This window comes from Miscanthus floridulus, chromosome 4 (assembly GCF_019320115.1).
Source record: "Miscanthus floridulus cultivar M001 chromosome 4, ASM1932011v1, whole genome shotgun sequence".
Lineage (NCBI taxonomy): Eukaryota > Viridiplantae > Streptophyta > Magnoliopsida > Poales > Poaceae > Miscanthus > Miscanthus floridulus.
In genome coordinates this window covers 44,400,521-44,416,701 of record NC_089583.1, presented here as the reverse complement: position 1 = coordinate 44,416,701, position 16,181 = coordinate 44,400,521, and the positions used below count along the sequence as shown (strand labels likewise).

The following is a 16,181-nucleotide window of genomic DNA, read 5'->3' as shown; positions in this document are numbered from 1 at the left end:
TTGATTCCATAGATCCTCATGCTAAGTTTATGCTCTACAACTTACAACACGCTCTTCAGTTCGCCCTCCTACAGCAGAAGTGCAGCATAAAGATGAAAACGGATCACATACGGACGGATATCACCGATATTATATTTGTTTTTATATTTCTGTTCGGATTCGGATTCGAATACAGATAGTGTCAACTATGTCGGATAGGATACAATTGGATATCGACATCATAAATATGTGATTTGAGTATTCAGATACGGATACGGTATCAGATGTTGGATATCCGGACTCGGATACGGACAGATCTCAACCCCTCTAAACGGATTCGGTTTCAAATACGGTCGGAAAATATCCATACCGTTTTCATCCCTAGTGCAGCATAAGTATCTCCCTCAAGTGGGCAACAATAATGTACAAGTATATTTGGTATGTGGCCATATTAATTTAATTGATATGTATCTAAATTGTGATTATTAGAATGAATTTCAATTCTAAGGATCCAAACGGGTCTTTAAGGAAAACATGAACCGGTACAGGGAAGACTATGGAAAAAGAAAAACTCTTTATCCAAATTGTAAAATATGCATTTCATCCCATAATTGGATTTTAGTCACATTTGTATTTGCTCGTTTGGATGCGAATAGTATTTGCTCTATCAAACAAAATCCCATTCCTGATAAATCAGACAATTTTGAATTTAACTAGGTTTATAATAAACAATACTTCCTTTGTTTGAAATTATAAGATTTGGATGCCAGAATAGTATTTGTTCTATAAAAAAATCACATTCCTGATAAATCAAACAATTTTGAATTTAACTAGGTTATAATAAACAATACTTCCTTTGCTTAAAATTATAAGATGTTTTAACTTTTCTAAATACATAGCTTTTGCTATAGATTTATGTATATACTATGTCTAAATATATAATAAAGACAATGTACTTAGAAAAAGACAAAAATGTCTTATATAATTTGAAACGGAGGGAGAGAGAGAATATTAATATTTGTATCTTCAAATATATTATTATGATATATATTTAAAATTAAAATTATGCCCTCATGAAATAAAAACTTTCTTTATGCCATGGATGGAGTATAGCAAGCGCTAGGGTTCTCTCTCTGTCTGTTCCTAGTTCCTACTAGGACGAAACCAAATCCAAACCCACCTGAGTAGAGGGGAAAGTGAAGGAAGGGGCCGCCAGGCTTAGGGTTTCTCGACGGCTCCTTGCCCTCTCTGCCATGGACGCGCAGCGAGCCCTCCTTGACGAGCTCATGGGCACAGGTAAGTACCCACCAGATCCCCCTCGCCCGAACGGCGCCGCACCTTGCCGTAACCCTACACCTAACCGCGCCGCGGGTGCTGTCGTTTGCAGCTCGCAACCTAACGGAGGAGGAGAAGAAGGGGCACAAGGAGCTGAAGTGGGACGATCCGGACGTGTGCGGCCCCTACATGGTCCGGTTCTGTCCCCACGACCTCTTCGTCAACACCAAGAGCAATCTTGGTACGGCCGTTCCTTCGTTTCTTTTTTTTTTAATGCGGTTTGCGGTGGATTTTATTGTACTCATGATAAGTTCGGTTGCGGTGTTTGCAGGGCCGTGCTCGAGGATCCATGATCCGAAGCTCAAGGAAAGGTGATACCGATTGTGATGCTTAATTGAATGAGATGTAAAGAAATAAAAATCAACAGGCTTCTTGTAAAAAAAATACAGTATGATTTTGTTGATGTAATCTTTTAGTAACACGTTATGTTTAGGAAGCAAAGTAGGGTATTGGATAGACTGCAACTAGGAATAGAGAGACCTTGCTATTGGGAGCCATATGGCATGACACCAAGGTATAATAGATGATTGTGTTATATGAATTGCTAGAATGGTAGAGTCGAGCTAGTTTTTAGTTGTGAGGATTAAGCCGTCTTATGTTCCTGTTAGGCCACAAGTTTTAGTTTGATTGGCACTTCTTTTTGTGTGAAATTAGACAGCACATTAGAACTGTTCTGTGAGATCTTGCGAGGCACCACCCTATCCAGTCTAAAAAGAAATAGTTGCTCCAGGATAAATTACACATCCTACAGCAACAATGTTCTCTCAATTTTAAAAGTATACTACATTTTTATATCAAGACATCAAAAAAATTGCTCAGCGCAATATTGAGAGAAATTTGATCTTATCTGGTGAAGAAGCAAGGTTGAATGCGTATCAACAAAGGGTTCAGAAGTGTGCCTAGGTATTCTAATTCTAAATATTATATTTTGTGTAAATTAAAATCCTTAGGTGAATTAAGTGAGAGTTGCATTAGACTAAAAATTTAAGAGAGAGCTGCCCAGCCTGGCAAATAGGATATAATAGCACCCTCATTCCCAATTGCCGCCTAGCCATCCTGTGTATTCTCGTGAAATGATAGTGACTTTTGGCTTCAACTAGCAGGATTTTTCTTTAATCCAGATGAATATAAATGAACATGTCATATGTGTAGTTCATCTAGCCGTGCAGAATTTCTTGCTATTGTTTGACAGTTTGGGATACTTTTAAGGGTTCTGACAGTTTGTAGATTTTCTTGTTTTGGGATCTCATGCAAGTTTTAACAGTTCCATCTAGCAAATAATTCTAAAACAATTATACCACGTTACCAACATTGAGTAATGCTCCCGTAAAACAAGCAAACCAAGTTACTAACATTGAATAATTTGAATAAATGTTAGCTCACAACAGAGACACTAAGGTAATAGCTATTGGTTCAGATTGAATGCTTTAATTACTCAGGACAAGAAATTAATATTTTTTACCTTCAGTCAGTGAGGTGGACGTTAAAGTTGGTGGTTTGTACTGTACTGGATTGGCTTTGCGACTTCAGTTTCATCCTTAGAGATTGCTTTGAACCAATAATTCACCTCCATGTGATTATATGTTTAGCTTTATTATAGGATAGATATTCAACTATCTATTTGTATCTCACATGGGTTTTTGGGTATGTGCAGCTTTGAGAAGTCTCCCAGGCATGATACTTATATGCGAAGGTTTGAGGCAGAGCTTGCACAACAATGTGAGAAATTGGTGAGTCACCGCTTGCTCTTGCAAAAATTTGTGAGTGGTACATTTACCTTTGTTTATTCTGTTGCAGGTAATGGATTTGGATAGAAAGATAAGGCGTGGTCGAGAAAGGTTGGCTCACGATTCTGCTGTGCCAATGCCAATCCCTGGCAAAATAGCTGAACAGCTTTCAGTGCGAGAAGAACAGGTCAAGAAGCTGCTGGAGCAAATCGAGGAGCTTGGTGAGGCTGGTAAAGTGGATGAAGCTGAGGCACTTATGAGAAGGGTACTGACATGCAACATTCATCTTGTCCCTTTATTATGTTTGAACACTACTTCATCAATTTGTGAAATTCTCACTTAAATTTTGGTTTGCAGGTTGACATTCTAAACGCTGAGAAGACAGCTTTAGCTAACCAAGCAGACAGCAAAGTGGCTATGCTTGAGAAGAAGATGGAACTTTGCGAAACATGTGGATCCTTCTTAGTTGCTGATGATGCTCTTGAGAGAACGCAGTCCCACGTGACTGGGAAACAACACATTGGTTATGGTATGGTTAGAGATTTCCTGATGGAATACAAGGTGAATTATCACTTCACTAGAAGCGTGAATACTGATTTAATTTATTGAGTACTTATGGTGGTTGTATCTAATCCAGGCGGCAAAAGAGAAGACAAAAGAGGAAGAGAGGCTTGCAAGGGACCAGAAAGCAGAGGAGCGTCGGAAACAGAGGGGAAAAGAGTATGATAGTGGGGGCAGGGATAGAGATACCAGAAGGGAGAGGTCTGGGGAGCGTGACTATGACCGTGATCGTCAGTATGAGCGAAGCCGTGGAAGAGACAGGCCCTATGATTACAGAGAGAGAGGATCAGAGCACCGAAGCAATCCCTACAGAAATGGGAGGGATTATGAAAGAGGCGGACACAGATACAGGAGTGGTGATATGACAAACGAACGAGGGAGAATGAGGAGCAGATCACATTCTCCAACCAGGCATGGCTATGGAAGATCTAGAAGTCCAGATCATTAGCTGAACATTTAGATAGTTTTATTCACAGTTGGGACTCATGAGGTAGACCGTTCCCTTCTGCTATTTATTACTGTACAATGGGTTTTATTGCAGTGTTGCACTTGTTTAAGTCTCTGCTCTGCTGTAACAGCTCTGTTGGAACCCTACAGACTTCCTTTTTTACATGGGAAAAAAATTCTCAGGTAGGTATCGATTGTCATTCCCAAAAATTTTGTGCTTCTGATATTCTATATGTATGCTGAAGCGTTGTTTCGATATTTGGAATCGAAAGTTAAATTAGTAAGGCCGGTACTGGACTTCATATATGGATGATGATGTTTACAGCCTAGAGCAGGTAAACCTTGAACATCAATGTTTCATGTTACACACTTTTTATTCCCTTGATAACTCTGCTAGGAACCTTAGTTATGCTCTTTGGCTTAGATTTGTACACTACTCAGGCCAGGTATCTTTTTCTACCAAAATTTATGTGCATAATTATGAGTTATGTACCTTTAACAGTTGACTAGTTGTCAATTTGTCATGAAGTTAATTGTGTTCAGGAAGAACAATCAGACAAAATGATCGACCATCATTGCCAATCACCAACAATTTCTTTTTCTGGAACCATTGTAGTATACAAGAGATCAAGCTTTGGTTTGTACATAATGGTGCCCTGGTTAGAACCACCAGGATTGGGCCTTTTTCCTGACTGTCTAGTTATTGGCTCGAAGTCTAGTTTAGATAAGGTTCTGTTTCCACGGCAAAATATTAGATAACTTTGCAGTTGCGGAGTCCTGTAATTGGCGTACTATTTGAGCAGATCAGCAGAGTGTATTCTAACTATGCAAACTAATAGATGATCGGCTTCAGTGTTTTTGACATATTAATTATGTTTTGGATCAGTTGGTGTCACGATCTCGTTGGAGCAATGTCTACTGATGTTATGTTGTTTGCATGACATTCCTGCACCTTTTATTTTTTTTCACTTGACATAATACAGTAACACGCTTTGCCATAATTGAGTTGTGTGATGTCTTCGACGAGACTGAGATCTCAAATTGGTTGCTCCAAGTCCTGAGGTAACCATTCTGTCCCTTTTTGGTGAAAATAGTTGCCAATGCAAATGATAGAGAAATTTAGGCCAGATTCTCTGGTAATTGGGAACTAAAGGAGCGATTGCCAAAACATGTGTCCATATTATTTCCGTGTACTGTGTTTATAATAATAACTGGAAAGGGGATGTGCTTGGGCATGGTCATGAATGTTCACATTTGGTTTAAAACCGTTCAACCCGTGAACCCAAATCAGACTGGACCAGGTGAAGATGGCCTGCTCAGGTTTTGCCCGGTTTCTGGTTTGAAATTTGAACCCACATTTGTTGGAACGGATTGGATTCAGCACACGTTAAAAACCATGTTCGCTTGATCGTATCAGTCATGATACAGTGTTTTTCTCTAATAACAAAACAGTATCAGTCGGAACAAAACAGCATCAGTCGGTTTATAAGTTTATAAGCTACGGACTACAGAAACGATCAAGCGAACGAGGTGTAAACCCGTCCCTATTCGTGCTTGTGCTCCTCATAGCATCGCCGCCGTGGTTACCCTGCACAGCACGCGTGTTTAGGTACTGTCGGTGAATGAGCCTTGCCCACAGCCGGCGGTCTTGCCATGGCGGTGTTGGCGTGGTCGAGAGCCTTTGCTCACCATGGCTTTGGCGCGAGCGTCGTGCGTGGTCTCTCTGCTCGTGGGTCAACTACATATGCCGCAGCGCCGGTACAACGCCCTGCAGCCAGGTAATCTCATACGAACTGAGACGTGCCCTGCAGCCAGGTAATCTCATACGAACTGAGACGTGCCCTCACGGAATGGATCGATATAATCAAAATCCTTCTACCTTATAAGAGCAAGTATATTGATGTTATCTTGCGGTCAATCTCAAAGACGACTTAATAGACAATATGTACCATTGTTGTTTTAAAATAGTCTATCTAGTAGTAACTCATAATTTTTTAATTTATGCGTAGAATAAAAATAAAGTTGTGAGTTCTATGACAACAACTTACGTAATAGTACAGTAGTTATCTCATAGTTCTAAATTTTAACTTATGATTATTTCGTGAAAGGACGGCCTCTTTTATCTCTCCTCACTCTTTCCTCCACATCACGATTTGACCTAAACATTAGTTAGTGCATCTGATCAGATCAATAGTCGTAAGGTGTAAAAAGAGCTCCGCTACTTGCACAAAAAAAAAGGTCACCTGGCACAGGTGGCAATCAGCCTGATTTGGCATTGCTGCGGCTGCAACTGCACACAAGCACTCAATAGCAACAGTGCTAGGAAAGAGAAAAACTGGCAGCCATAGCCGTTGCAGCTGCTATAGCTGCATATATGCACTAGCACTACCAATCTATACGCGTCCTGTTTGGCTGATGTTTTCTGCGGCTGATAAGCCGGCTAATGTTGTTTTATTGTAAGAGAAAAATATTATACCATGACTGATAAGCAATTCAAATGAATAGGGCGTAAGATCTCTTAGTTTGGATTTGTGTAGCAGCAGCTGCAGCATAATAAGTGCAACCGAGCAGGGTCATTGGTTACAACAAGCTTGGCGCACCATGCACACAAAGTCATTTGCACAGAGAAGGTTTATTCCTTGATCTACGTCATTCCTCGTAGCAACCAATGTTAACTACTCTCTCCGTTTTAAATTATAAGTCACTTTGACTTTTTTTGGTTCATCTATTTTACTATATATCTAGATATATTATTATATCTAGATGCATTATAGAATAGATGTATCAAAAAAGTCAAAACGACTTATAATTTGGAACGGATGGAGTAGTTGTAAGAACAAATGGCTAAAAAGGAATGAATTTGGCTCTAAAAGTTTAAAGCAACAGCCTCAACTTATATAAACGCTAAACAGTCTATCATCTTACCACTTAAGTTTCTTTTGCTAAAGTAAACTAAGGGCATCGTCGGTGGTGAGTCAACCCATGATCTGAAAAAAGCTGTCGTGCATGCGCAGAAATCGCTTTCCTCGAACCGGTTCATTGTTTTCCAGTCATTTTGGGCCCACATCAACTCATCAATCTTGTGCAACTCCATGCGGATGGTTTCTCCTGCAATTTCATTGTAAACGATCGTAGATTATTTACTACTAGCTTTTTTTAATATGAGAAAAAAATACTATTTTAGCTTATAATTCACAATCATATACGAGCAGATGAACAGGCTGAATCTTTCATTTACGGCCAATGAATCGATGCACGATGTTGAGTTGATTCCTCTCTATCTCCTCCGTGAATCGATCTCCTCCAGCAGTTGAGCCGACTCAAACCAAGCCACGTAAGATGATGAGTCACTCTTCTACTGCCCAATGGAGAAGCCCTTAAAAGTCCTTAGGCCATCGAATTTGAACAAGTCCTTAGTAAGATTTACTTAAGGCATAGGTCATTAATAGCATGTCAACTATAAATATGATAGTTTTTATGGATAACGAAATAAAGTGACCGCTTAGCATGTATTTGGTTTTGGGATGACAAGGGTTGGGTTGGACCCGTCCCTTTTTTCTAGGTTGTGTTGGACCCATTTCAGTATTTGGTTGATAAGGTTGGGTTGGTTCCAATTCTTTGTTTGGTTTCAAGAATCTACACTACTGGGTCGGGAGACTGACACATGGTCCCTATCTGACAGCCTAATGTCCTAATGTCCTCTTCTTCTTCCTTTCACTCAGCCAGCCCCTCCGCACTGTACCTCACGCGTCGCCACCTAGCCCTGCCCCCGCGTCGTCGCCCACCTGCGGCTTTTTGGCGCTCCTCCTCTGTGCAACGGGCGCCAGTGCTCCTCCTGTGCGCACGCTCGGCCGCCAGCGCTCCTCCTCATGTGCGCACGTGCAGCCGCCGACGCTCCTCCTCGGTGGACGCGTGACCGCCGCCCACGCTCGTCCCGCAGGCGCCTACTGCTGCGTCAAGGCCACGGCCGTCTGCTGCTGGGGGGCCCGCATCCGTCGATGCTAGCGCCGCATAGTGAGCGCCGCTGGGCCCTCGCGACGACTACCGCCGCTGCGTCCCCGCGGCTGCCACCAATGCTGCGCCCATGTCCCTTCATTTCCGCACGCGTGACGAGCGCCGAGTGGCTCGACCCCGTCCGCTCATTTTGGTGGAACGGGGCAAACCGCATCTAAGAGGAATATTTCCCATTTTGGTTCGACCCATTCCAACCCACTCCCAACCAAACATCATGAAAACTAGGTTCGACCCGCTCCAACCCACTTCAAACCCCAATCCAAACATTTTTTTTGACTTCCTCCAATCCAAACACATGAGCTATTAACTTGTTACTTCAGTTATTGTGTAAGTTGTTTTGTGTGAGCATCTTCTTATATGAATCATGCGTCCAATCCGCAGGCAACGGATAGGGCCACGTCGCCCGTTAAGACAATAGCCGTTGGATCGAGCGCTCATATGATCTGGTCCGTCCGATGCGGGTTGGTTCGGGTCTGTTACCCGCTTTGCCGCCGTCCCTGACCATTGCGAGCCTTCCCGGGCCCCGCATGTGGCTCTGCCAGCTCCCCTTCGCGTCCATCTCCTTCCCCCGTCGCGGAGTGCCGACGCCGCGCGCGCGGTTTTCCTAGCCATCCCGGCGTGGGTAGGGGGGCCAGCGGCCTTGGCGTAGGCAAGGTGCGGGCGCCGCGGCCCCGGCCATCCCGGCGCGGGCGGGGCCCCAGCGGCCCCTGCGACTCCGACGCGGCCCGCGGTGCGGGCGTGGTGGCTCCGCCCCCTCCCCCCCGCAGTCGGCTGCGGGCAGAGGCATGGCGGCGCCGCGGGCGCCTACCCCGAGCGCCGACTGCTCCCCTCGTCTGGTCAATTGACCGTCCAAAGTGCCCCCAGGTCCGCTTCCTCTTTCCCTGCATCTGTTCTCCAACACCCGCTCCCAACTTGTTTCTGGATTCCCTGCATCGGTTGATGCTATAGGTATAAGATTGGTTAGGATTGCAAGATACAATCACTAATTCAGAGTACGTTCTCAGATTTTGAACTTATTTGATTTCATTCTCCTATCACTGATTCAGAGTACGCTATAGGAGTCGTCAGGGTAACTGATGTTCACATTAAAGTTAATTAATGAGGCCATATGTGCTCTGGCACTTCTGTCAAATGATGTCAATCTAGCACCTATTCTCCGGTACGAGTCATCCTCATGCAACAATACAGTTCGATTGTGCTATTGACCCTGTTGGCATGCCTCCCTCCTCTGAATTGTTTTGCCTTAATGTACTTCTGAGATCTTCAGTGATGTGTACAAATGCATCATTTGTGTTCTTACACGTGCCATGTACATAATCTTTCTTGGCTATATCTAAGGGTTATTTGCTAGCAGTTCTATTCTACCCTATTTAATAAGAACTTAGATCTCTAAGGGTTATTTGCTGGCAGTCTTGTTCAACCCTAATTAATAAGAACGCTTATCTTTAATCATAATGGACTCTTGGAATTAGAGAATGATTCAACCATTCAGGAAACCAGGCTCAACCTTCCAAGAAAATTTTCTATTTCAGATTCCTACATCCCTTTTGATTTACTAACTCTATGTAATCTTAAATTAACTCTAATATCCCTTTTGATTTATGAACCCTATGTAATTTTAAATTAACACTATTACCAACTTTATATATAAATTCAGGTTCATTATCTATTAAATGGACATAAGTACTAGACAATCCACTGTTGTTGTATCCATATGGATAACCAAAGTGAGGAACTTCCTCGTTTAGTAACTTATAAAACAAGAGATAAAGTTCAAGCATCCCTGTGAGACAACTTCCTTTATTCCAATTGAAAATTGCATAATTTTTTGTTTACAAAATCTAATGCCAAACTAACCCCCAAACATTCAACACATATCGGTGTACTTAGTGTGGGCTAGAATACCACCATCTTATGATCAAATATGCTCTTATAAAATTGAATAATTTCATGGATTTCACTGTAAAAAACATACCAAAAGAGTATACTTCGAACTATCTATTCTGAACTTGAACATTTCAATCTCTTCCAATTTGGATTCGTACTACACATTGTACTGATCACGTATTATGCAAATCAGGCTATATAGCTCTCCAAATAGTTCTTTATAATAATATCCTAATTGTCATTTCCTCTGAGGGTGAGTTATAGGTGCCGGCAATTCTCACATTGCCATTTAACTTGCAAAGCTTGCTATAATTCATTATGCTCACTTATCTACTCTGTTGATTCCTCATTTGCAAACTAGACTACTGCCTGCTTCCTGCTATCAATTACGTGCTGAATCAACATATGATGGGAGCCGCTGGAGTCAAACATATTTTTTACTCGGGTCACGGCTGGCCAAAAATTGCAGAGGGATTAATGCCGAGTTGTCGGAGTCGACTAACCCCGATGTTGTAATATAGATTCGCCTCTGCTCGCCACATCACTTCTGCTGCCTGCAACGTATCTGAGAAAATATCCATCACCTAATACAGTAAACCACACAGTTGCGTTTAAGTGATACTACACATCTTATAAATTGTCAGATCTCATCTTTGTATCTTAACTATTTAACTATGTGCCATTCGTTCAATCCGTAGTACAGATTTTCACTCGATTAGAAGTCCATATTATATTGTTCCCAAGGTATTACAAAATCGATATGGACAAGAAACTGATGTGCAGTCTTCTATTCTCCGCTGTTGTATTCAAATCACATCAAGTACTACGTGTTCATAGGGGTGAGTGTGTGTACGTGTTGTGGGCATTTGCGTTATACTGTGTAATTCTTAAAAAAATCTTAAATTTTCCTAAGCCTTCACTCCATTTGCTTGCCCTTCTATGTCATTGTCTTCCTCATATCTCTATTTCCAGCACAACTTATATTCCTAAAATTGCTCTAGGAACTACAAAATGTAAACTTATCTTTTTTTTTACTGATGAAACTAATTATTATCTATGCATGTCCGGCCATCTTTGGATCTATGAAAATGAAATGACCATTGACGAAGACCCCAGTAAATACAACATATAATTGTATTGATCTAAGAAGATATAAAATGGTATATAATTTTGTGGCATAGGGATACCAAATCACAATTTCTACAGCTCCGAGACTATGATTCAGTGAATTCTCTTCACTACCTGTACAGTTTACTGTCTTTAGAGCATCTCCAAAAGTTCCTTAAAAAAACCTCTCTCGATTCAACCAATTCTTCTCTACGAGAATCTATGCTTACATCCACGTACTTCACGACTTTCATATTTATATTGTAATCACTATGAGGCTCTTCAAGGGTCTAACAAAAATCTGACAAGATAATCAATCAAACTCTCTCTTATCATACATGTCTTTCATTGGATCTCTTGCTTCTCCATTGAAGACATGGATACAAATAAGACTCTAAAACAATCTGCAATGAATACAAATTACATAAAAATCACAAAATAAAAAAAATTTACTAAGTTTCTCATCGCTATACCTATATTCTTATTGCCATCGACCTAATCGAAAAAGGAAGGCCTGCGTTTCTAGTGAATGACTGAATTACGATTCTACGACGCATTGTGGCTTGTGAGCTTCTGTACGTTGTCTATGTAAGATTGATTTACGTGTTATTCACTATGAATTTATTATTTCATATTACTGTAATTTTTTTATTTAATCTCTGTTTAATATCGCCGATACCTGCTACGAAATCTTATGCTCGTGGTTGAATAAAAGTTAGAAACTCGCGGGCGTACCCGCTGCCATGATGCTGATCCCTCGATGACACAATAAAATTAAGGCCCTGTTTAGATCTCACCCAAAATCCAAAAATTTTTAAGATTCTTCGTCACATCAAATCTTACGGCACATGCATGGAGCATTAAATTTAGATAAAAAGAATAACTAATTGCACAATTTGCCCGTAATTGGCGAGACGAATCTTTTAAGGCTACTAGTATAATGCCCGTGCTAACGCAACGGTTTTATCTAGAGAATGATCATAAAAACATTCAATTTGTTATTTTGTAGTTTAACCTTTACTCAATTATTATATTGTAGCCTAAGTTACATTTGGCATAAGTCCTTTATCATTTGTTGCACATCTTCAGGGATGTTGAAACATTCGTTTGTAGGACTCATCAAAATGTCAGCCAAGAATTCCTTCCTCAGTATAGATGATAGCTGCGCATGGTATAGAATATAATATGTTAGTATTGTATGTAATGTACGGAATATAGTTGGAGACTATATATGCTTACGGTGGTGATCCGTGGCAATCTTAACTTCATGAAATTATAGACAAAAAAGCCTCCCAATTTCTTGACGGAGAAGATCAATTGTTTATTTGATGTACATAAATCAAATTACTGTTTTTTATAGAAAAGTTGAACCAAATTTTGCGACACTTACCAGTATTTATGACCCGAAACATTTATTAAATATTTAGGGTATTTTCGCTCCCAGTAATATAATGCCCGTGCTAATGCAACGGTTTTATCTAGAGAATGATCATAAAAACATCCAATTTGTTATTTTGTAGTTTAACCTTTACCCAATTATTATATTGTAGCCTAAGTTACATTTGGCGTAAGTTATGGCTGTATGTTATATTTAAGATGGTATACATGGACAAACGTTATTTGAAGAATAATCATGACAAGAACGTTGTCGAGAAACGTCGTAATGAAAATTATATTAAATATAAATATTAGAAGTGTACTTATCTTTGGATAGAAATCTGGTCGATGGCGATAAAGTTGTCCGGTCCTCTTGCTTTTCGGCCTGTTGTGACGGTGGTCGCAGTTGTCATAGCGTCGTTCTTCGTGGCAATCATCATTGCGACGTGGTCTGGTGGTCGAGGTGGTCGGAGCTCGGCGGAGCCGCTCGGGACGTGGTCGACGTGGTCCGTGGTCGACGTGGCTGCTCGATCAGTTCGGTGGTCGGAGGGCATGTACCTAGCTCCATCGCATGGGGAGGCAAAAGCCCTCGGACATGTCCAGCCGAGGTCGGGCGCAGTCGGAGATCTTCCTTGCTTGCGTGAAGGTTACGGAGTAGCCGGATGGCGATTTAGTAGATTGTATGTGGTCTTCATATTTAAAGGATGCACATGAAAACCAAACAACTATTTTTCTTAAGAATGAAATAGTGAGATAGATTCACGCCAAAAGAGATTCATGATGAGTTATCATAGTGTTGAGTCCATTGCAATTATGCTTATAGAGCAACATTTCAAATAAATAACATCACAACTATTATATCTTTGAAGCCACCTAAATCCTCACACACGCCTAATAAGTTATTGTATATCTTTGGGAATGTTGTCTTAGATTCGTTGTCGTTGTACTTCAATATCTCTACCAAGAACTTGTCCTCAGTGTATTCCCATCCTGTACGAATCATTACACTTCATCAATTAATTGTAGAACGTTTTTACCAAGTAAACAAAAAATTCCTGATATTTAACACCCGAAGAAGTTTCTCCTGGACTTGGGAGAGGCATAAATTACTGAAAACCACGTGGCAAAAAAATAAGACATACAAATAGTATGACAGCAGCCTAACCCTCTGTCCAAGCAGTTAGATCGATTTACCGGCAGAGGTGCATGAGCTACTGATGCATCATCATCAGCTTCCGCCCACCGCACGCCCCGCTGCGGCCTTGCCTAGCCCAGAGGCGGCGCGCCCCACCACGGTCTCCCCTTGCCCGGTGGCTGGCTCCCATGGTGGACCCTGAGCGACTCAAACCAAAACAACAAAAAGACAATATACGTTTCCATAGTCAAGAATAAAATGAAATATATAAGATTCAAGAAAAAAATGGCAGGGAGTTTCCATTTCTACACTAATTTAGCTATAATATTTGAAATTGCATCACAAAAACCATTTTGACAGTATTAATTGAAACTGCAGACCACCTTTGACACCTGTGTTATCGCCTGAACCACATAGCAAACATAAGAATCTTAGTAATAAATATATTAAGAATTTTGACATTTATTGGACACAGTATAAAAATAATCATGCAGAAATTTGATTCAGATCTCAGAAGGAAAGAGTTGACAATACCCCTTCATATCAACTGAGTAACCTAAGAAACTGTCGCTTTCGCCCATCACGATTTTGCTGTGGTTGACACTGCGATTTTGCAAACCACCACTGCTGCTACAAATGAGAACAACAAACATCAGACCAAAGCTCAGGATGTTTTTGCAGCTGTCTCAAATTACATATATTTTATATTGCTAGTTAGCCAGACCTTCTAAGTAAACAATCAGGGAAGGCAATGATATGTATTTTAGTGTGGAATGAAACTACCTCGGGGGTCGCCAAGGGAGCATGACACTCCTCATCGTCCAATTGGTGTTCTTGCATTTCCGATTTATCCGTACACTCCTGATTGGTCACAGATGGCTCTTCTGCTGAGGTCTCTTCCATTAGCTTCTCATCCTCAATGATAACGACGTCTGAAAATTCAATACAAAAACAAAAGTTAAAAAAATAGCTATAACGTGCAGCTGCTTCAGAAAATAAATGGAAACAGGCACACCATGTGCATGTCTCACCTTCATCTTGGTCTTGTTTCGGTGCGTCCACCTCGTTTAACTCTTCTTTATGAGGGTCAGAAGCCTCTTCCAACTCTTCCAGAGCATCACGTCGCTGGTAAGAAACCGGTGCACCCACAGTCTCTGCATGAGAGAAGACACCTGGTTCAGCAATCAAATTTGGCATCAACAAAAGCGGAAGGGTGACCTTTCGAGAGACGCTCCTTGCTCGACCGCATGTGAGGGGCCCGACGGTGCCTGTTCCTGCCCGGCGGCCCCCGCGACTGGACTGTGGATCTGGCGGCGACGCGCACGGTGGCCCAACGGCACTGGCGACTGGCGGATCCGGCGGCGCTAGCAAGTGGTGGTCTAGCGGCAGCTCGGCCAGGACGACTGCCGACCGGCACGCACACGGCCCTCCCGGCCTGCGGCACCGCGCGATCGACACCGTCCCGGCCGGAGCCAGCCTGGTCCTTGCTTCCCAGATGTGGATCTTTCTAGGGGATGCCCGCGACCTTGAGTGGCTTGGCGACGTCGTCAGTCTTGGAGGTCGTGAAGGCATCGTAGTTGCCCTCCATCCTTCGCGTAGCAGCCTCGAATTCGTCGCCGTTGATGCCGGCCTTGTAGTTGAAGGCGGCGGTGGCGCCTCAGCTAGGGTTTGGGCGGTGGCGGCCTCCGTGCGTGTCCGGGAAGTTCCGTGATTTTTGGCGGCGTGGCGTTCGTAATACTCGGTGGGGGCTGCATGACGTGGGTGTGGGGGAGAATGAGGAGATTTGATACACTCAATCCGGGCCCTCGATTGTGTAATGAGTAAGGAGAGAGAAGGTTTAGAGTGCATATGGACGGTTCATTTGAAATGTGTTGTTTTCCTGGGTACACTTTTTGGGGTGGACCGCGTAGCAGCCTCGAAGTCGTCACCGTTGATGCCGGCCTTGTAGTTGAAGGCGGCAGTGGCGCCTCAGCTAAGGTTTGGGCGGTGGCGGTCTCCGTGCGTGTCTGGGAAGTTCCGTGATTTTTGGCGGCGTGGCGTTCGTAATACTCGGTGGGGGCTGCATGACGTGGGTGTGGGGGAGAATGAGGAGATTTGATACACTCAATCCAGGCCCTCGATTGTGTAATGAGCAAGGAGAGAGAAGATTTAGAGTGCATATGGACGGTTCGTTTGAAATGTGTTGTTTTCCTGGGTACACTTTTTGGGGTGGATTTAGAGGGAACATCTCAGCGGTGGGTCGTTTTCTTGTGTGGACGTAGGAAAGAAAAGATGATGCATTAGTAGGGTAGAAATAGTCTATAATTGGATAATTTTTATCAAATACAAACGAAAGTGCTACAATAACCAAAAGCCAAATTTTTTCTAATCTAGGCCTCGTTTAGATTGCGAAAAAATTTCAACCCGATGAATAGTACCATTTTTGTCTTATTTGGCAAATATTGTCCAATTGTGGACCAACTAGGCTCAAAAAATTCATCTCGTGATTTCCAACTAAACTGTATAATTAGTTATTTTTTTACCTACATTTAATACTCTATGCAAACGGCTAAAAATTGATATGATGAAAAGAGAGTGAAAAAACTTAGAATTTAGATGGCATCTAAACAAGG

The 16,181-nt window shown here is 42.1% G+C and overlaps 2 protein-coding genes across 7 annotated transcripts; one reads left to right on the top strand and one right to left on the bottom strand.

Moving 5' to 3' along the window:
- Positions 1 to 1,097: 1,097 nt before the first annotated feature.
- On the top strand, positions 1,098 to 4,934 carry LOC136551441 (uncharacterized). Of its 6 annotated transcripts, none has more exons than XR_010782562.1 (9): positions 1,098 to 1,275; positions 1,367 to 1,495; positions 1,586 to 1,625; positions 2,969 to 3,044; positions 3,112 to 3,306; positions 3,399 to 3,602; positions 3,679 to 4,092; positions 4,181 to 4,232; positions 4,322 to 4,934. XR_010782562.1 is itself a non-coding variant. In XM_066542994.1 (8 exons), the coding sequence occupies exons 1-7, from the start codon at positions 1,233 to 1,235 to the stop codon at positions 4,048 to 4,050; spliced, it is 1,059 nt and encodes a 352-aa protein (XP_066399091.1). In that variant the 5' UTR covers positions 1,098 to 1,232; the 3' UTR covers positions 4,051 to 4,092; positions 4,181 to 4,934. The 6 variants fall into 6 exon arrangements, 2 of the variants coding, with proteins under 2 accessions (XP_066399091.1, XP_066399090.1); XR_010782563.1 differs by having other exon boundaries at positions 3,679 to 4,232; positions 4,322 to 4,384; positions 4,666 to 4,934; XR_010782560.1 differs by having other exon boundaries at positions 3,679 to 4,232.
- An 8,165-nt stretch (positions 4,935 to 13,099) lies between these two features.
- Positions 13,100 to 15,063, bottom strand: LOC136551440 (uncharacterized). Its single transcript, XM_066542992.1, has 5 exons — positions 14,788 to 15,063; positions 14,601 to 14,741; positions 14,353 to 14,501; positions 13,629 to 14,199; positions 13,100 to 13,424 (listed from the first exon to the last, which is right to left on the bottom strand). The coding sequence occupies exons 1-4, from the start codon at positions 14,816 to 14,818 to the stop codon at positions 14,113 to 14,115; spliced, it is 408 nt and encodes a 135-aa protein (XP_066399089.1). The 5' UTR covers positions 14,819 to 15,063; the 3' UTR covers positions 13,100 to 13,424; positions 13,629 to 14,112.
- Between the last annotated feature and the right edge of the window lie 1,118 nt (positions 15,064 to 16,181).